General features: G+C 43.6%; 1 protein-coding gene and 1 long non-coding RNA gene across 7 annotated transcripts in view; one reads left to right on the top strand and one right to left on the bottom strand.

The window, feature by feature from the left end:
- ANXA2 (annexin A2) overlaps positions 1–5,454 on the top strand; it is a 47,434-nt gene extending 41,980 nt beyond the window's left edge. For all 6 annotated transcript variants that reach the window (XM_049104066.1, XM_025472630.3, XM_025472629.3 and 3 more), the window contains exons 9-13: positions 537–630; positions 1,255–1,350; positions 1,807–1,865; positions 3,605–3,727; positions 5,089–5,454. In XM_049104066.1, the coding sequence (XP_048960023.1) occupies positions 537–630; positions 1,255–1,350; positions 1,807–1,865; positions 3,605–3,727; positions 5,089–5,148 (432 nt within the window). In that variant the 3' untranslated portion in view covers positions 5,149–5,454. The remainder of the gene's footprint in view (positions 1–536; positions 631–1,254; positions 1,351–1,806; positions 1,866–3,604; positions 3,728–5,088) is intronic.
- Positions 5,455–12,956: 7,502 nt separating this feature from the next.
- On the bottom strand, positions 12,957–15,308 carry LOC125754025 (uncharacterized). Its single transcript, XR_007407257.1, has 2 exons — positions 13,311–15,308; positions 12,957–13,104 (listed from the first exon to the last, which is right to left on the bottom strand). It is a non-coding gene; the product is annotated as an uncharacterized LOC125754025 (long non-coding RNA).
- Between the last annotated feature and the right edge of the window lie 6,469 nt (positions 15,309–21,777).

Raw genomic sequence — 21,777 nt, 5'->3', positions numbered from 1 at the left:
TTATTTATTATTTATGATAGTCACACACACACACACACAGAGAGAGGCAGAGACATAGGCAGAGGGAGAAGCAGCCTCCATGCACCGGGAGCCCGATGTAGGATTCGATCCCAGGTCTCCAGGATGGCGCCCTGGGCCAAAGGCAGGTGCCAAACCGCTGCGCCACCCTGGGATCCCTACAACATTTTTTTTTAAGATTTTATTTATTTGTTTACGAGAGACACACACACACACACACACACACAGAGAGAGAGAGGGAGGCAGAGGCGTAGGCAGAGGGAGAAGCAGGCACCATGCAGGGAGCCTGACATGGGACTTGATCCCACGTCTCCAGGATCAGGCCCTGGGCTGAAGGCAGCACTAAACCGCTGAGCCACCGGGCTGCCCTAAATACAACATTTTTGCTCGTGTCTTCAGCGCAATCATCCTTTCTCATTTGGCATTTTCAGCGTATGAGTTGTGGGTTTTTGCATAACATTGTTTATGACCTTATCTTGGATTGTGTAGTCAACTTCCTTGGTTGGTTGTGCTTGTAGGATCTCTATGATGCTGGAGTGAAGAGGAAAGGAACTGATGTGCCCAAGTGGATCAGCATCATGACCGAGAGGAGTGTGTGTCACCTCCAGAAAGGTGGGTGTTGTACTGAGGAGGTCTTAGAGCCTAGAGATGGTCGTCTCAGCCAGGCTTACTGGTTATCTGTGTTGAGGCCATGAGAGGAAAAAAAAAACCTAGGATGCAAACATGGACCTCTTCATGGAGTCATACCATGGAGTGAACCAGAACATAGTTCACTCTCTACTTTGTACCTCATAATTGCATCCATTTTCCATCACCAAATCCATTGCCCTTCTCTTCTTCCATTTGGATCCTTCTTTTTCCTAAATATTTTCCACATTTGATGCTTTAGCTTGTTGCTCCTTCTTGTCCAGGATCATTTTATCTTGCCATATTCGTTGAAGTAATGGACATTTCTGGATGCTATATCATTGCTTCCAAGTAGAATAGGTTCCACTCAGAGTTAAAGATGGTCAAAATATGTGACCTAGGCAGTGCCATTCAGGACAGGTACCTGGTACAGCTGTCCCAAGTCAACCAGTGCAGTGTCAGCTCTGGTCCACCATGGCAATCTGTAACTGTCTAAGGTGCTACGATCATTTTCATTTGTTTATTTTTATCATGGTGCATAACCATATGAGTGATTACTGCTTTGATTAGCAGCTCTGTTATAGTAATTGCTTTTTTGCTTTTCCTCAGTATTTGAAAGGTACAAGAGCTACAGCCCTTATGACATGCTGGAGAGCATCAAGAAGGAGGTCAAAGGAGACCTGGAAAATGCTTTCCTGAACCTGGGTGAGCAAACATGGCCTCCCCCATGTTCCCCCCCAACCCTTACCAACCCAGGACATCAACTTTCAGTAAACTGTGCCAGAGCAGAAATAATAAGTGGCCATCCTATTAATTCAAGTGTGTTGGGGAGGTGTGGCTCCTTTACATGATTTGGGTGATTTTATAATCTTCACACTATAAATTTAAGATGTGAGGAATTGCCCAGGAAGAATAAGATGACAAGTAAATGGGCTCTGCTGGGGAAGCTAACATATCACCTTGGGTGTCTGCAGCTCTCAGGGTCCCTTGATTTAAAATGACAGTGGAGCTGAGTTCAGAGGATCCCCAGTTTTCCCTTAGTTTTTCCCACTTTACAGCCCATTCCTCTTACATTAGGTTATCTTGTTTGTGCTCTGAGGCCAGGGCCTCACCCTCACTGGTGAGGAGAGGAACAGCTGACCCCTTTTCTTCTCTCCACAGTCCAGTGCATTCAGAACAAGCCCCTGTATTTTGCTGACCGACTGTACGACTCCATGAAGGTAAGGGCTGTCCAGCTGAGAGGTCCATGTTTCCACCCTAGGCTTTTCTTCTCTCGTGATTCAAACTAAATCTCCTTGACCAGTAGATGGTGGAAGGGCCCCTGCTGTATAGGGACAGGAGTGCACCAGTCAGCTGTAGTTGTATTTGACAGATGAGAAGACCACAAGTCACTCTTCTCTCTCTCTCTCTCCCAACTAGTTGAAGGTGGGTTTGTGAGCAGGTGGAACATAAAGTACCAGATGGTAATCGTGTCTTATTCCTGCTTAGATTTCTCAGGGATTGCCTTTCATGACCCCAAAATAAAGACAGACAAGGAAGGGAGAGATTACCAAACAACCACTGTGCAACAGACATTGTGCTACTTACTTCATCTGAAATCATTACCAAAAAGCCCATGTGGCTGGCTGGCTGGCTGGCTCATTCATTCATTCATTCATTCATTCATTCATTTTATTTATTTATTTATTTATTTATTTATTTATTTATTTATTTATTTATTATTTCCCACAAAGAGAGGCAGAGACATAGGCAGAGGGAGAAGCAGGCTCCCTGCAGGAGCCCAATATATGGGATGGGTTTGGTGTACCCAGGGCCTCAACCCTAGGACCCTGAGATCATGATCTGAACCAAAGGCAGATGCATAACCTCTGAGCCACCCAGGTGCCCCATGTTTTTTTCTTTATAGATCAGGAGACTAGAGCTCAGAAAACTTCAACTAGCCTGATGTTACATAGCCAGATTGGAACTTGGGTGTGTCTGACTCCAAAGGCAGCACTGCGACTATCTCTTGGATGGACTGTCTCTTCCCACCATCTCATCCCATTTTCTTTTTCTTTTTCTTTTTTCATCCCATTTTCTATGCCTCAACTGTTCCTTGTGCTTTGTGGTATCCTGGGTCATCCCTGTCCACACTACCTCTTCCATCTCCCTCAGGTTCTGTGTTAGATATGACCTGTTCCTCAGTGCCTCTGGTCTGAGACTCTGAAAGTAAACTTAGTAAACTCTGAATTCAAAATTCCACAGAACCACAATGAAAATGTAGGTCGCATGTGTTCTTTAAGTCCCAAGAGCAGGAACTTTTTTGTTACATATGTAAACTCATGCACTTTTTAAACTGAGCCATGCAGTAGTTAGTGCTTGTACAAGTTTACTGAGTGCACAAAGTGGGGCTTTGTGCTGATTTTATCCTGACATGTTTGGAATTCCAGGATGCTCGTTTTTCTTTTTTTTATTAAATTTATTTTTAATTTCTTATTTTTAAGAAAGAGAGGGAGCATAGGAGGAGCAGAGATCCTGAGATCTCACAACCCTGAGATCATGACCTCAGTCAAAATCAAGAGTCAACTGCCCAACCAACTGAGCCACTCAGGCCCTAATATAATCATTTTTCTTAAAGGGGTAGTTTCATTGTTACCTTAGTAGTTTCGTGGAGGGCAGCATCAAGAACCCAGATGAGTTTCACATGTAAGAAAACTTACCATATTGGGGATCCCTGGGTGGCTCAGCCTGTTTGGTGCCTGCCTTTGGCCCAGGGTGCAGTCCTTGAGGCCCGGGATCGAGTCCTGTGTCGGGCTACTGGCATGGAGCCTGCTTCTCCCTCTGACTGTGTTTCTGCCTCTCTCGCTCTCTGTGTCTATCATGAATAAATGAATAAAATCTTAAAAAAAAAAAGAAAAGAAAACTTACCAGATTAACATTGTCAGTGAATTGTAACTTGGAACATCAACTTGACTTTCAGGGCAAGGGGACTCGTGATAAAGTCCTGATTAGAATCATGGTCTCTCGCAGTGAAGTGGACATGTTGAAAATTAGGTCTGAATTCAAGAGAAAGTATGGCAAGTCCCTGTACTACTACATCCAGGTAAGCCCTATGGTGACCTGTCAGCCCTGCCTGGCCATACAGAAGGCCCTGGATCCCCAGGCTGGTGGCCTGTCAGAACTGGTGTCCAAAGTGGTGGTTTTCTAATTCACTGGGAAAGAGATGCTGACCAGCATCTCATCAGATAACAAGGGTTTATTTTGAAAGTGTCATTTATGATTTGTCCTAGAATCTAAAAAGAGACAGGCAAATATTTTATATTTCCCACATCTGCTATTCACAGTGATAATTGGTGTTCATGACAATGATCCTGTAAGATTTATCCTGAAGAGCCTGAGATCAATTAAATTTTATTATGCAGTTGACCCTTGAACAACACAGGTTTGAACTGCACTGATTGATTTATTGATTTTTTTCAATAAATACAGTGTAGTGCTATACATGTACTTTCCTTATGATTTTCTTAATAATAATTCTTTTATCCGGCTTTATTGTAAGAATACAGTATATAATACATACGACAAAAAATATTAATCGACTCTTTATGTTATGGGTGTGGCTTCCAGTCAACAGTAGGCTATTAATAGTTAAGTTTTGGGGGAGTCAGAAGTTAATATGCAGATATATGTTGGGGTGAAATAGGGATCGGATTGGCACCCCTCACCCCTGTTTTGTTAAAGAGTCAACTGTTTCCATTTTTTGAAAATCCTGCTATAGGCCTGGCAGTGTTTAGTTACTCAGAACTTCCATCTCTCCCATAAATTTAGTCTCTCTGTTTTGGAGAGATGGAGCCTACGCTCCGGAGAGAGAGGCTACACTCCCAGTGGGCCCTGGCTGTGTACTTCAGACAGACATTGCAGCCCCCCTTTCTAAAAGACCCTGAAATTTTCAAAGGCGTGTCAGTGGTCACCAAGGATGGATTTTGAGGTGCGTTTGGTGTACCCAGGTTTATTAGGGCACGTTTCCTCACTTCACTGGTTTATTCCTCCGTGACCTGAACAGTCCTGGAAACATCCCAGTGAGGCAGGAAAGTACCTTATCTTCTCTGGAAGCATGAGGGCCAGTGAGCAAAGTGGTGGTGCTTGCAGGGCCTCACAGCATTAAGAGCAGGCCAGGTGGTGTGGGTCTGATTCCTCATTCCGTTAATCCCCAGTACCTCACATTCTCTCTGCCCTGTGATCACGTTACTTGAAGGTCTCCCCTAGTCCTCTAGGCCAGACTCCCTGAGGGTCTGCTGATGATGACTTGAGTCTTTGTGTCCGGGCAGGTACCTCAGAGTCTTTTTTTTGCTACTGTTAACTAGGGGAGGCTCTGTGTGCTTTGAGCCTGCTTCTACATTATTGCAGAGTTTGGGTCTTTTTTTCTGATACTGAATTTCTCTTTTTCTCCTTGCCCATTTATAGCAAGACACCAAGGGCGACTACCAGAAAGCGCTGCTGTACCTGTGTGGTGGGGATGACTGAAGCCCACCACGGCATGAGCGTCTAGGAAAGGTGCCCCTTTGTTTGCAGCTAACAGTTCTAGAAAATAGCTTGTGACTAACAGTCCCCTTATGCCCATCCCTGCGAGGATGGTGTTAGCATAGCCCCCTCCCCATCCTTATTTTAGTTACCTAAGCATTGCCTGCCTCTCATGTCTAGTCTCTCCTTTTAGCCAAAGAAATGAACATTCCAAGGAGTTGGAAGTGAAATCTATGATGTGAAACACTTTGCCTCTTGTGTACTGTGTCATAAACAGATGAATAAACTGAATTTTTACATTATAAACAAGTCCTTTATTGACCTTGCCTTCAGCATAATTGTTTAAAAATCAAACATACATAAAAAAATAAAAATAAAAATAAAACATGGGTAAAGCCTGTATTGTTCAGCTGGTAAAGCTGTCCCCTAGAGGAATAAAGCTCTAGAACTCAGCTGTCCGAGATGGTAGCCACTATCCAGATGTGGCTATTTACATTTAAATTAATGTAAATGCAATAAAATTAAAAATTCAGTTCCTCAGTCACGCTCTACATTTCAGATGTTCCATATCCACATGTGGCTAGCAGCTAGTGTATTGGACAGTACAGGAACAGAACACTTCCATTATAATAGAAAGTTCTTTTGCACAGTTCTTCATGCCCAGGTGATGATAGTACCTATGGGGGGAAACTCCCATCTGCTCATCTTTCTACAAGTAAATTAGGTAAAAACAAGCAGCATTGGTTGCCTCAAACTGGGAAGGGGGGTGGCATGGTGGGATCTAGCAAATATAGCAAACATATCTATAAGCTGTTAGAGAAATAAGTAACATTCTGCCCCAACCTCAAGGACACACCTGTCGGTGAGTCAGGCTACAGTACTCTTGTAAGAAGATATAACAAAAGTGGAAAAAGGATTGCTTTTGAGAGGACTGAGAAAAATGACCAGAGGAGAAGGAAGCATTTGAGCTGTGTCCAAAAATCTAGGGTGAAGTTTATAGCAGGGAGGAAGCTCTCCATCAGATTCTTATGGTTCCCATAATGGAATAGGTGATTCTGGAGGCACAAAGACTACATACATAAAGAATTGCACAAAGACTATATACAGCAAGAATTATGTCTCTCACACCTCCTAGCCAGTCAGGGGCTGTTCCTAGGACTGCTTGGTTTCTGGTCTGCCCTTTCACGGATAGACTGTAATAAACATGATGTGTATTAATGTATCTCTCTGTAATGTAAAGATGCTGTCCTTAGGCTGCTAGCCCAGGACACTGGACAACTGACTGACATAGGTGCTTCCCAAAAGCAGGGGATAGGGCCGGAGGCAGAGGGAGTTAGTGACTATCCCCAAACCCTTCTATCATATTTCCTCCTGGTCAGAGGATGTTGTGTCAGCTGCTAATTCCTGAGCCTGGCTGAGGTAGGGCACACTTAGTAGTGTGCAGGGAGAATGGAGGTGATGGATATAAATGTGTGAAATGGCTAGTTGGACAGAATGGGAGTGGAGGCAGGTATGGGGCTGATGAAATGAAAAATGCCTGTCCTACTTGAAGCGTTCAAATTCAACTAAAATGACACTGTGTTAACCAAACAAAGTATATCTGTGGGCTGAATGATTTGCTGTTTCGACCTTTGGCACACTTTGGGTAGAAACTTGGGTGGAGCATGGCTCTTGGTGACCTAAGATGTGCTTGTAAGTCCACTAAGCTATTGTTTAAAAATTATTTTAGGCGAAAACAGTGTTTTCTCCAATGTATCCTCCTATGCATATTCAAACTGATGCTCAAATCCCAAAATAGACTTCAGTATGCGCTTGGGGCAGAGTTCAAAGAATTGCATAAGAAGCAGGATCTTCATGGGGCAGATGGGTGGTTCAGTTAGTTAAGCATCTGCTTTGGCTCAGGTCATTAACCCCGGGGTCCCTGCATTGGGCTCTCTACTCAGCGGGGCGTCTGCTTCTTCTCCCCCTGCTGCTCCCCTGCTTGTGCTCTTTTGCTGTCAAATAAGTAAAATAAGTAAGACTTTTTTTTTTTTTTTTTTTAAGAAACAGGATCTTTATTTTTAACCCTAAATTATGGTATTGAACTCAAAACTGATAGTGAAGGGCAGAGGCTCTCAGGAGCAATGTTTCATATCAGGAAGATTTGGGGCTGTATTTCTTCCAATCATAAAGTTTGTTTCGGGCTGCAAAGGGGAAGGTGATAGGAGAAGGCAAGGCTGTATAACCAGAATGTGGGGAGGTTTCTGCTCCCACCATGCCTAGGGCACTCTGGCCACTGGTCTGGCTGGTTGGACCCTCCAGCAGGTGTAAGGGAAAATCCAGACTGGTACCGAAAAGGCTCTGAGAGAACTGTTCTGAATGCTGCCCGCTGTCTGTCTCCGTATGGAACAATAATTGTCTCATGTTATCCAAAACTGACAGGAAAGGCATTTAAACTTTGGTCTCACATTCTTCTGGATTCCAGTCTGTCTCCTCAGTGAAGCTGTCCAAACCATTTCTTGAAATAACCATCTGGAGATTTGAGTTGTCTCCCAAACAATTTTACTTTGTAAAAAGAAGGAAAAGGGCACCAGGCAGGCTTTAACATTTTGTCAGCTGATAATAAGAACTTTGATTTTATTCTTTGAGGAGTTAAAGGCAGTGAGTGTATGTAGTGTAGCCATGGAAACTTACTGAACTATGACTATGAACAAGAGGATGATCCCTACTCCCCAACTCCCCCGTGTGGTGGGACTGGGCAGGGCTGACATGTTGTATGACTCCAGATGGCACCCTTCACATTGGAGTCTATGTGAATGGTATCTCCCTTTTAATTGTGCAGTGCACGACTTGAGTGGCCATAGATGACATATATGGTGACCCTAGGTGTGTGTGAGATGGCCTATTAGGTCTTTTGTCACAGAGTTGGCTCCCAGAGTAAAGACAAATTTTATTTGGAAACAGTTGGCTAAAACTCTGACGGTCTTGATTTTTCCATAGACTCTTGATCTTTGGATCTGTTTTACTTGGTTATACACAAACGGCTATGCATATGAATCTTCCCAGCATGTGAAGTTCCTCTAGTGTAAATTATTAGTAAAGATAGCTAAAGCAGGGAAAACCTGGCTCACAAAGTGGCTACATTTAGCAAGAAAAATGATTTGAGGACAGAACTCTTTTAAATCAATTTTTAGTCTTTAAATGACTCCAATCTCCGGCCTCTCCCCATGTTTTGACAAACGGCTTTGGCTTCTTATCCACATCAGTTTATTTGACCTCCTTTTTCCATCAACTACCAAAATGAAAACTCTGCTTCGAGAGAGAGGGAGCAATTTTAAACATCCCTTAGCAATGAGGCAGAACATGCTATAGCCATCAAGTTCTAGTTGTTCATTCTATTTATTGAAAAAAGCCTGTAGCCTGATTTCTTTTATGCGAGTACATTTGAGCAAGCAAAGTTTATAGAGATGACTTATCTCATTACATTAGAAGAGTGATTTGCTATCTCAGCATCTATAAGCAATTTTAACAGACATTTCTGGATGAAGAAAAGCTTTTGTAAATATATGCGAAAGACACGATTTCATCAAGCATTAAATTGGAGGTGCCCTGGAAAAATATTACATTTGTGCATTCAATTAGCTTGATTGTGGCTGAATTTTGTCCACTGAAGGCAGCATTTCTGCAGAAAAACAGAAGCATTCCCTACGTCAGCAGGTTTCCTAAAACAGAAAAGCACACTTTCCCCCTTTGCAAGTCTTCTTTTGCATTTGTGCTGTTCCCAGCTATGCGTCCCTAATCAGGCTGCTCTGTCTTGTTCTCCACAGTAAAGCACAAGGGGAGAGTAAGCCAGAAGCCACTTTATTAGGTGGAATCCACACCCAACAATTCCAACCTTAAATAGTTTGTGCCCAGTCTAAAAGCTTGGCAAGCTCTGGGCAAAACTGGGACTGGTCAAGCTGGACTTACGTTCTCTAAACTTTCCTTCCTGGTCTCTGCAGGGCCTCTTCCTCTGTTAGGATCTGTGGGGTACTGTTTTACATCTGATATGGCTGTTAAGCCATGTCCCTTTCCTGGACATGAGTTTATAGGGTCAACCTTATCTTGGAATGAAAGCTTGGTTTGCCTATTATAGGAATGAGAGCAGTTAGGGAATGGATGATGGTTGGGTACAAAAGGGCTTTCTTGGACTCCTAAAATCACAGTGAAGAAATAAGCTAAGTATTTAAGATGATCACCAGCCCTCCCCGATTTTTCTCCTTGCTGATCTGTAGTTAAGTAATCTGCTTTCCACTAAGAAGAAATAAACCAGAAAAGACATAGTATGTCAGTGGAACCTGACTGTGAGGGTGGCTGTTATTTTCAACAGGTGATGACAAATTGGAACTCTCCTAGCTATAATCCATTATAGCCAAAGGCTATATTTGCAAGCACATTTCTAAACATTAATTAAGAATTAGGAAGGAGTTTGGATCAGGAATTGAGAAATTTCTTTAAAATTTTTTTTTATATTCAATTTGCCAGCGTTTAGCATAACACCCAGTGCTCATCCCACCAAGTGCCCTCCTCAGTGCCCATCACCCAGTCACCCCAACCCCCTGCCCACCTCCCTTTCTACTACCCCTTGTTCGTTTCCCAGAGTTAGATGTCTCTCATGTTTTGTCACCCTCACTGATTTTTCACTCAGTGAGAAAGGAGAGAAATCTCCTTTCCCCTTATTTTCTTTCACTAATTTTTATATTCCCCAAATGAATGAGACCATATAATGTTTGTCTTTTTCCGATTGACTTATTTCACTCAGCATAATACCCTCCAGTTCCATCCATGTCGAAGCAAATGGTGGGTATTTGTCATTTCTAATGGCTGAGTGATATTCCATTGTATACATAGACCACATCTTTATCCATTCATCTTTTGATGGACACCGAGGCTCCTTCCACAGTTTGGCTGTTGTGGATATTGCTGCTATAAACATCGGGGTGCAGGTGTCCTTGCGTTTCACTGCATCTGTATCTTTGGGGTAAATCCCCAGCAGTGCAATCGCTGGGTCATAGGGCAGGTCTATTTTTAACTTTATGTCCCCCGACATGGGACTCGATCTCGGGTCTCCAGGTTCATGCCCTGGGCCGAAGGCAGCGCTAAACCTCTGAGCCACCCGGGCTGCCCAAGTTTAGATTGTTTCTAAAAGGTTTTTATGTCAGTGAATTTGCCAGATTTCAAATTTTACCATGGATTCTTGAGTTTGGAAGAACCAATTTGGTCTTAATGGGTCACCTCAGTTCTAGTAGATATGAGCTCATATATGACTAGAAAGATTTTTTTAAAGGTTTATTTTTTTAGAAAGAAAGCATGAGTGAATGAGGGGGAGCGAGGGAGGGAGGGAGAGAGAGAGAAAGAGGAGAGAATCTTTTTTTTTCTTTTTCTTTTTAAAGATTTATTATTGTTTATTTATTAGAGAGAGAGAGAGAGAGGCAGAGACACAGGAGGAGGGAGAAGCAGGCTCCATGCCGGGAGCCTGACGTGGGACTCGATCCTGGGACTCCAGGATCGCGCCCTGGGCCAAAGGCAGGCACTAAACCGCTGAGCCCCCCAGGGATCCCGTTTTTTTTTTTTTTTTTTTTTTTTTGAGAGGAGAGAATCTCATTTCAACTGCACACTTAGTACAGATTCTGACCCAGGGCTCAATCTCACCACCTCAATATTATGAGCTCAGCAGAAACCAAGAGTTCAACACTCAACCAAATGAGCCACCCAGGTGCCCCATGACTAGAAAGATTTTTAAAGTTTAATTTTTAATTATTTTTTTTATTTTTAAAGTTTAGAAATGATCAGGTAATAAGGGACTTTAGACACCAACGCATCTGTTAACTTACTAATTTAGTGGACAGATATACCTACCATGTGCTGGTGACTGAACCAAACACTGGAGATGTGAAGAACAAGGCAACACTGACCATGTAGAATGAAAGGGTTGGGATTGAGGAAGGCACAGGCGAGGTGCTTGGGGATCCATAGTAGCTAATCCTTGTCCAAGATGAAACATCTGGAAGGTTTCTGGGAGAGGTAATCCTTAAAGCAGGATTTATTTAAGGACTAGTGGTGGTGGTGGTGGTTGGTGGTGGTGGTAGTGCTTTTCTATGATGTACAAGAGGAATATAAAATAATTGTAGAAAGCTAGAAAATGAAGAAAAGCATAAAAAAGAAACCAATCATTGTTAACATTTTGGCAGGATGACCTGTTTGAAAACTAGCTCTTCTTTCCTTGGCAGGAATAAAAGAGAGACAATTTTTCCTCCTCCTCAAGGGGAAGAGCTAGGCTTTAGACAGTGAAAGTCAGGTTTTCTTTGCTGAAAGTGTTATGTGGCTTTTGATTTTTCAAAATTTAGTTCAAGAAGATGTAGGCCTGGATTGTTCTGGGTAACAGTTCTGGGTTAAAGGAAGAAGCAAATAGCCTATCCCTGGGCCAGCTGGCTCTCCAGAGACTGAGACAGAGAGTATTCAGGTGGTAGGGATGGTGTCTGGCCCTCACACAGTGCCTGAGTGTCTGAAGCTCTGATGGAGGATCAAACACTGCCCACAATAGTATAGGCTATCTCTGAGAGTGTCTTGGTGACTGCGTGTGGTGAATGGGGAATGAGGCCTTGCCCAATGTTAAAAGCTTTTTTCCAATCCTGACCTGATTTTATCCACATCTTTCCTCAATTATCAGAACAGCTCAGGTCCCGTGGAGAATTGCTGGAAGGGAATCTTTTTTATGTTTACTTTCTGACTTTTTCTCCTCCTCCTCTCTCTCTCTCCCCCCCTTCCTCCTTCCCTCCCTTCCTTTCCAACTTTCTTTCCTTCTTGCCCTTTTATGATCTACAAAATCTATCCTAGCTAACTCATAGTAGTATTCTGATACCTCAGAGGTCTATAATTTAGATCTAACTTTGTGCTTTGAAGAGCCTAAGTTAGCTAAATTTTGTAAGTCAGTAAGGAAAACAGGATCCTATTAGTCATAAAACAAGAGAAGGAAAATGAAGGATGTGCTCTGGATATAATATTCCAGGTTTCTGAAATACAAAGAAACAACAGAAAGTGATTTTAGAGTCTAGATTTAAAAAAAGGAAGGTGTAGAATCAAAACTTTTCAGCTAATCAATGGGATAAGTGCCAGTTCTTTTAATATGAGGTTTCCATGTAGTTACTATCTGGCCTCTAACATTAACAAACACAGAGTAAGATCAAGTATGTCAGTCTTGTTCCCAGCCTCAGAACCCTTGTTTCTCCCCTCAGCCAAGGCTTCCAAATCCCCACATGGATATTCAGGCCTAGTTTATCTCTAGTTTCAGACCTATGCTGGCTTGAGCCTGGAATATTTAACCAGCTACGTCTCCTTCTTCTCCTGGGCATCTGGTGGCCTCCGTACTGCTCTAAGAGGGAGTAAGCTATTCTTGGGCCTCATGCTCTTTCCCCAACACTGTGCCTGGATCTAATAACCCTGGCCCTGTAGGAGGTGAGATTGTTATAACTTGTCTTCTGCCCTGGTAACGGACCTCATCTCCCAGCTACCCTAAGTCCCTGGCTTCCATGATCCTTCTCCCTATATCATGGAACCATTCCTTTTGATCCCAGTCCTACTTTGCTCAGTCCTTTCTTCAATGAATGTCCATATAACCGGGGCAGCCATTCTTGAAGGATGAGCTCTGCCCAGCAATTGGAATATCCCTTTTATTTGAGTGCTACTGTCTGTTTCCATTGTCACTGTTAACTATTTGACTCGACTTACGAACATTTTCCATGGTCCCTTGCTTGCTTTGCCTTACTATAAATAACCAGCCAAGCAGTGATAAATTCAGAGATGGCAACAGAATTTATTTGGCACAAAAAACATGCTCCGCAAGTTCAGAGATCAGGTAATAACTTTTTCCTCTCTTCTCTCATCTTCCACCTGCTGCTCTGCCAGAAACTCCTCCCTTAGCACTAGTCTTTGCATGAAGACCTTGTCTTTTTTTTTTTTTTTTTTAAAGATTTTATTTATTTATTCATGATAGTCACAGAGAGAGAGAGAGGCAGAGACACAGGCAGAGGGAGAAGCAGGCTCCATGCACCGGGAGCCCGACGTGGGATTCGATCCCGGGTCTCCAGGATCGCGCCCCGGGCCAAAGGCAGGCGCCAAACCGCTGCGCCACCCAGGGATCCCAAGACCTTGTCTTTATGCAAACATATTAATTGGGAGGGGTGGTTCTAATTAATCCTTTAACATACTTTATAGCTATTTATCATTTCTTCAAAAGAGAATGTGTTTCTAAAGAATGGGGATGTGGGAGGTTTTTTTTTCTTTTACTATTTTTGCTACTTTTCCCTTTTACTGTTAAACAACAACAATCAGTAATATACTGCTTCTCTTCACAGTATGGATTTTAGATTATTGCTTTTTCCCATGGAGAACTAATCTATAGACAAAACAGGAGTAGTACCACATTGTAAAATCTGCAAATCCCAGAAGTCAACAGCTTGAAGACAATCCCCAGAGAAAGGGAAGAAAACAAGTGTCACAAGAGATGAAACAAGCATATATAGGTAAAGCAAGCTAGGGAAGTGACTCTTGCAATGCCACTCATCCAGACAAATAGGTACCTTTTTTCTCCTGGCACCCACTGCTACCACCTTATAGGGGTCATTTTTGGCATATAGGCTGAAGAACTCTTTTCAACTGACACAAGAGTTGCTTTGAGGAGAGGTGTAATGAGAAAGTATGAATAATAATCAAAATCCAAACTCAGGGAAGAACGCACAGTGAAAAGGAAACCCAGAAATGTCAACCTCTTGTTACTTGAAACAACTGCTTCTGTTGGACCCAAGAGGAAGTCTGAAAAACATCTAAGTGTTCAAATCAGCGTATATCTTATGTCCCTACAAACCCTTGGGGGTTACTTTGCTGACTAGATGGTGATCAACTTACACCCTGAAGCAAGAGACAGGTACCAGGACTGCCAAAGCTTAAAAAAAAAAAAAAAAAGTGAAAATTGTGCTTCCTTCTAAATGAACTGGCTTTGAAACTGCCTTTTCTCCTGGTCTAGCAAGTACTGTCTCCCACATTGCTGCAGGTTTTACTGCCTTACGTTTGAAATGAAAAAGTGAACTTTGAGGTATGAGGAATGGGCAGTCCTAAGAGGACAGTGTCTGTGTGTGTGTGTGTGTGTGTGTGTGTGTGTGTGTCTGGAAGTCAGCACAGGCTGTGCTCTCCTAACGACTTGGCCTTCCTTATATCCCAGGTACCTATCTCTGAGGTCAGTCTGAAGTCCTTTGCAAGCCTGGTGACCAATCACTATCCCACTGGAACAGGGTGAGAGAGTGAGCTCTTCAGTACTGCACAGATATGAAATGCCCATGAATTTGAAAAATAAAATCACAGTTGTATGGGGCTACTTCCCCCATTTCAATTTTAGCAGGATGAGGCTGTGGCCATGGGGCTCCTACAGCACTCTCTGAGACCATCCAGTTGGTAGGCACTGTCAGCTGCGCTTAGGGAGGGAATGTGCAGTAGGAACCCTGCACGTCAGGGCTCAACGTTTGCAATCGGGCTGTACACGTAGAGCTGGCTGCCTCCTCTGGGCCAGAGGGAGCCCGTGTGGTGGGCAGGGGAGGCAGGACCCCAGACTCCTACTGCAGGAGCTGCTGGCCCACGAAGCCAAAGTTGGGCTAGATCTTCACGAGGTGAGTCACGCAGACGGTAGTTGGACGCGGAATCCCGGCCTCACAGTGACAAGGATCTTGCCTCCCGTTTCCCCGACACGGCCGGTGAAGTCCAGGGCTTCCTGCAAGTGGGCGCTAACGTCGGCCACGTGGCCGTCTCCTATGCGGGTCCACTGACTGTGCAGGCAGGCCTTGGGCATGGGCTGTGGGACGTCCAGCAGGGCAGCGACGCGCAGGTGGGCGAGCAACTCGCGCCTGGATACACCACGGGCGCTTCAAGGTAGGCGACAGCAGGCCTGTCAGCGGGCCGCCCCGCTCATCAGCCGGCCACACAGCCGAGGTCCAGCACCGGTTCTGCACACCGGCCGCTGAGTGTCCTCTCGTGAAGTGGGTTTTACCCCCACGCGACACTCACGCTATATGCCGAAGAGCAAGTCTCACAGGCCCCTCCGCGGCAGCGCGCCCACGAGCCGGCGGGCGACGGCGAGCTGAGCAGGGCGCATGCGGAGCTGGTGCTCGCTCAGCGTCCCGCCGCTGCCGCGCAGCCTCCGCGCAGCCGCAGTCCTCCCGTCATCCCGTTGGGCGGCGCGTAGTGCGCAGGCTCCGGGCCTCCCGCCGCCGTCACGCGGAGGGGAGGTTGGCCGCGGGCGACAGGCGCGCGTTCTAGGCTCCCGAGGCCAGCTGGGTCGCGGTCGAGGGCCGGAGGCGCCTGGGTGCCCGTGGGTGCCCGTGGGTGCCCGTGGGTGCCCATCGCCCCGGGGGGCGGGCCGGGAGGCCTGCGAGGGCGAGCCGAGGGGCCGCCAGCCGCCCGCCGGGCCTCCCCCTACCGCGAGTTGCCGCCCGTCGCCGCTCTGGAAAGCCAGGCCCCGAGTCGTGAATGAGGTAGGAGCCTGACAAAACGTGCAGCGTTACCGCAAACTAAATCCGAGTAAGGCATTTAACGGGAAGGGCCAGTTAAGGTGGGTCACTAATACACCTCTGGTGTATTTTATTTTCATTTTATTTTATTTTAAAATGTTTTATTTATTCATGAGAGACACAGGCAGAGGGAGAAGCAGGCTCCATGCGGAGAGCCTGACGAGGGACTCGATCCTGGGTCTCCAGGATCAGGCCCTGGGCTGAAGGCGGCGCTTAACCACTGGGCCACCCGGGCTGCCCTCTGGTGTATTTTATAATGGTTTTGAGGGCTCCTCCTCAGGAATGAGTTAAGTACACGCCTCCCCCCCCCCCCCCCCCCCCCCCCCCCGCCAACCCAAAGAATCCAGGTGTGAGGGGCCCCAGTGGTTGCGCAGCGTCTGGAGGCAGCAAGCCCCTGAGGCGGCCCGGAGGCACTTAGGATGATTGGCTTGTCCCCAGCACTGGTCGTTTCCCTGGAGCCCGGGGAGTTCACATAAGCTGAATTCTTTCCCCGGGGAGGGGGCGGGGGTGTCTCCGCACAGTGCCCATTAAGTCTGCTCCCCTGGGAACAGTACTGTTTACCTCACAGGGTTGTGATGATTCAATGAGGTATTTCAGGTAATGTCCCTGGCGTAGTCCTTGGTTTAGTGGAAGTATTTAATCCAATAAATCTATTTCATATATAATCAGGTAGGTAATATATACATAAGGAATACTGTACGGTATTATTAGAGAGTTGTCTCTTCAGAGACCCAGGAGAGACTTTTCCACTGTATGGTATTTGCACAGGGCAGTGGACTCTAGTTTCAAGGGTCCTGTGTGGCTTGTCCTCCTTCTGTGGCCTATTTCCATATGGGAATTTAGCCTCCACGGTTCTCTTGGCTTTTCCTCCTGTCCTATAGTTAGCTTGGGATGTGCCTCCTACCTGTGCCTTCCTGTCTGTTAACACATCAGGAGACTTGACTGTACAAGCCCATCAGGGAAATGCGCAGTGTTTGAATCTTAGTATGGGGTGTCCTTGAATTTATTTGATAGCTAGCATCATTCATCTTCTTGGCAGTGAGACAAATGTAAGATAAATACATTGGGGGGAGTCCCCTCCCCCCAACTGCTTTTTCCCCTTTATGTTTCCATCAACTTTGGACCATATCAAGTTGCTGAATATATGTGAGCTGATGATGGCTGGGAAATAATGTTTTGGCCAATCTCTGGTGTTCGTTAAAATGTTTAATTTGATGACCTAACAGATCCTTTTTCTTTTTTTTCTTTTTATTTTTGTATTTTATTTATTTAATTTATTTATTTATTTATTTATTTATTTATTTATTTATTTATTTATTTATGATAGGCACACAGTGAGAGAGAGAGGCAGAGACACAGGCAGAGGGAGAAGCAGGCTCCATGCACCGGGAGCCCGATGTGGGATTCGATCCCGGGTCTCCAGGATCGCGCCCTGGGCCAAAGGCAGGCGCCAAACCGCTGCGCCACCCAGGGATCCCCTCTTTTTTTTTTTTTTTTTTTTTTTAATTTTAATTACAGTATAGTTAACATAGAGTGTTACATATGTTAGTATGTATAATACAGTTATTCCACAATCCTATGCATTACTCATTGCCCATTAAGATAAGTGTACTCTTGGGCAGCCCCGGTGGCGCAGCGGTTTGGCGCCGCCTGCAGCCTGGGGTGTGATCCTGGAGACCGGGGATCGAGTCCCACATCGGGCTCCCTGCGCGGAGCCTGCTTCTCCCTCTGCTTGTGTCTCTGCCTCTCTCTCTCTCTCTGTGTCTATGAATAAATAAATAAAATCTTAAAAAAGAAAGATAAGTATACTCTTAATCTCCTTCACCTATGTCACCCATTCCACATCCACCTCTCCTCTGGCAACCACCAGGTTGTTCTCTAGAGTTAAGAGTGTTTTTTCATTTGTCTCTTTTTTCGTTTGTTTCTTAAATTCTGCATATGAGTGAAATCATATGATATTTATCTTTCTTTGGATGTGACTTTTTTCACTTACCAGTATATCCTCTAGATCCATCTCTGTTGTTCCAAATGGCAAGATTGCATTCTTTTTTATGGTATATACATACTACATCTTTATCCATTAATCTGTGGAAGGAAGGACAGGTTGCTTCCGTATCTTGACCATTATAAATAATGCTGCGGTAATCATAGGGGTACATTTATCTTTTTGAATTAGCACTTTATATTCTTTGCATAAACACCCAGCAGTGGAATTACTGGATCATATGGTAATTCCATTTTTAATTTTTTGAGGAACTTCCATGCTGTCTTCCACAGTGGCTGCACCAGTTTGCATTCCCATGAACGGTGCAAGAAGATTCCCCTTTCTCCACATCCTTGTCAGCACTTGTTTTTTGTGTTTTTCATTTTAGCTATTCTGATAGGTATGAGGTGATACCTCATTTTGGTTTGAATTTGTGTTTCCCTGATGATGAGTGATGTTGAGCATTTTTTCATGTGTCTGTTAGCCATTTATATGTCTTTGGAAAAATGTCTGTTCATGTCTTCCATTTTTGATTGAAATATATGTGTGCGTCTGTGTGTGTGTGTTGAGTTGTAGCAGTTCTTTATATCTATATACAACCCTTTATCAGATATGTCATTAGCAAATGTCTTCTCTCATTTGGTAGATTGTCTTTTAGTTTTGTTGATTGTTCTTTTGCTGTGCAGAAGCTTTTTATTTTGATGTTGTCAAATACACTACTAGTAGTGTATTTCTGCTTTTGTTTCCCTTGCCTCAGGAGACATATTTAGAAAAATATTGCTAAAGCTGATGTCAGAGAAAGTACTGCCTCTGCTCTCTTCTAGGATTCTTATGGTCTCAGGTCTTACATTCAGGTCTTTAATCTATTTTAAATTTATTTTTGTGTATGGTATAAGAAAGTGGTCCAGTTTCATTCTTTTGCAATTTTCCCAGGACTGTATGTTGAAGAGACTGTCTTTTTGCTATTGCATATTCTTACCTCTTTTGTCAAAGATTAGGCCAGATCCTGTAGGGAGAGGATTTAAGGGCCTACTTTCTGGAACCATGTGACAATGACTGTAATTAAATAATGGTAGTAAAAGCTGTAGGAAATAATCAAGTTGCCTAGATTCTGGGGAGTTTTGGTCCTGCAAGATCAGAAAGCATGGAAAAGGCCAGGAAGCCATCAGAGTGTGTTTTCTATTCTGTATGGACATGTTAAACCATGGCAAATTTTAATTTTAGGAGGTACCTCTCAGGCTTGTTCTTGTGGCCAAGTCCCTGTGAATTACTTCTGGGAATATCACAGAATAATGAACCATCTTGGTGGGATGAGCACTGGGTGTTATGCTATATGTTGGCAAATTGAACTCCAATAAAAAAAAAAGAAGAATAATGAACCATCTTACATGTGTTACATAACCCAGGAGCAGTTTTTTTTATTGAAAATTCTATAATCATATGTGTACAGGTTCCATGCCTCAAAAATGTATACATAAATTATTTCTAGGAAATGACATCTAAAGTGATGGTCCTTCTCGTACCTGTCCTCACCTCCTTTCCTGGAGGCTGGCTTTTACTGAGGCTAGGTTGTAGAAGGAGGCCTGTGGAGGACTTCCCTCTTAGCTCACTAACCTATAAGGTTTGCTAGTGGGAATTAACCTTTCCAAATATAGGGTTTGATTGCCTTTTAGTCCTCTCCATTTTCTCCTCCATTCTCTGGACTTGAACATGGAGCAGAGGGTACTTGCTCCATGTATATCAAAGGAGAGCCATGGAGAGGTTTTGGGGAGAGAAAGGGGAGTGAAGGAATAAATGAAAAGGCAGAACAAAAGAAGGCACAAGGCAAGATGAAGAGAAGAGAGGGGGCAGCTTTTTCAGGGTGTCTGCACAGAGTTAGGGACTAAAAACCCATTTCTATGGGCTGAGTCCAGGAGTCAGACTGAGGAAATTAGAGAAGAAACCCACAAATCTCTCTCACCAGAAAGGCTTTCTGTTAGTTAGAATATATTGTTTGAAACTGGAGTAAATAGCTGTTTGAATATTTGTCTCGAATTGATGTTGGTGTTTTATAGGTTAAGAATTTATCATTCTCTCATACACAATAGAGGACTTGATGTAGAGATTTTGTACATTTTGAGTTTTTCCATGTAAATCTGTTTTACTACGAGGATCTTTGTCAGTCAGTCCACGGTAACTAGCTAATAAGAGCAGTACTTTTTTGAACTTATTCTGTGCTAGACACTGTTTGATATAGATTATGACATTTAATTTTAAAAAAGATTTTATTTATTTGGGAGAGGCAGAGACAGAGAGCACGGGCAGAGGGAGGGGCAGAGGGAGATAAGCAGATTGCCTGCTGAGCAGGGAGCCTGGGACCAAGACCTGAGTGAAAGGCAGATGCTTAACTGACTGAGTCACCTAGGTGTCCCATGACATTTAATTTTTTTGGCATGCCTATGAAGTAGGTTATCCTGAGTCCATTTGACTGAGAAGAGTTGAGGTTCAGGGAGTTTAACTAACTTTCTCAAAGTCCTACAGCTAGTGAGAGGCAGAGAACAAATCTCTTATACCAACACCTTTGTTGGTAATCAGGTCACTCTACTGCCTCTGCATCAGAATTTTAAATAAAAATGGAAGAAAAGTCTATCCATTAATTGTTTGTGTGTGTGTGTGTGTATGAATTGGGAGAAGACTCAATCTTTTTTATTTTTTATTTTTTTTAAACTTTTTTTTTAAAGATTTTATTTATTTATTCATAGAAACACAGAGAGAGAATGAGAGGCAGAGACACAGGCAGAGGGAGAAGCAGGCTCCATGCAGAGCGCCTGACATGGGACTTGATCCAGGGTCTCCAGGATCACGCCCTGGGCTGCAGGTGGCGCTAAACCGTTGTGCCACCGGGGCTGCCTGACTCCATTTTTAAACTTAAACTTTTGAAATTAGAAGAGTTTTTTAGATTTACAAAATTATTGTGCAATAGTACCTGTATTCTCTATACCCAGGTTCTTTTTTTTTTTAAAGATTTTATTTATTTATTTATTCATGAGAGACACACGCACACACACAGAGGCAGAGACACAGGCAGAGGGAGAAGTAGGCTCCATGCAGGGAGCCTGATGTGGAACTCGATCCCAGGACTCCAGGATCGCACCCTGGGGCTGAAAAGCAAGCGCTAAACCACAGAGCCACCCAGGGATTCCACCCCTCCAGGTTCTTTTTATTGACATCTTACATTAGAATGATATGTTTGTCATAATGAATAAACCAACACTGATACAGTATTATTAACTGAAGTCTATGTTTATTCAGGTTTGTTCAGTTTTCCCCTTATGTCCCTTTTCTGTTCTAGATTCTCATCCAGAATATCACACTATATTTAGTAGTCCTGTGACAGTTCCTCAGACTTTCTTTGTTTTTGGTTACCTTGACAGTTTTGAGGATCACTTGTCAGATATTTTATAGGATGTCCCTTAGTTGGAATTTGTCTGCTGTTTTCCTCATGATTAGGTTGGAGTCATTTATTTTTGGAGGAAGACTACAGAGTAACAAGCCATTTTCATCATCATCTATCAAGGGTCATCCTGTTAACATGACTTATCACTGTTGATGTTAATGTTGATCACTAGCTAAGGTAGTGTTTGTTAGGTTTCTTCCCTGTAAAGTTACTCATTTCCATGTTCCATGTTCTCTTAAGGAGTTGAGAGTTATGTGCCACTTCTTTGAGGATAGAGTATATACACAAGTAATTTAAAATTTGTCATAGTGAATTTGTCTCTTTTCCTTATTTATTTATTCCTATTATTACTTAGTCATTAATTTATATCAGTTGGGACTCAATATTTATTTCACACTTTGGGTTATAATGCAATACAACTTTATTTTATTGCCCAAATTGTTTTAGCTTTGACTACTGGGAGATCTTTCAGCTGGCTCCTGTGTCCTTGTGATACATTAAGTTAGACTTTTTTTTAGAGAACTTTCTTAACTCTCTGGCACTGCAAGATAGATACTCCAGGATTGTCTTGTATATTTCCTACCCCAGTCCTTGAATCTGCCATTTCTCTGAGTAGCCCTAGTTCCCTTCACCAGAGA

The sequence above is a fragment of the Canis lupus genome, chromosome 30 (assembly GCF_003254725.2).
Source record: "Canis lupus dingo isolate Sandy chromosome 30, ASM325472v2, whole genome shotgun sequence".
Taxonomy (NCBI): Eukaryota; Metazoa; Chordata; class Mammalia; order Carnivora; family Canidae; genus Canis; species Canis lupus.
Note: the sequence above shows the minus strand (reverse complement) of the source record. Positions and strands in the feature narration are given on the sequence as shown.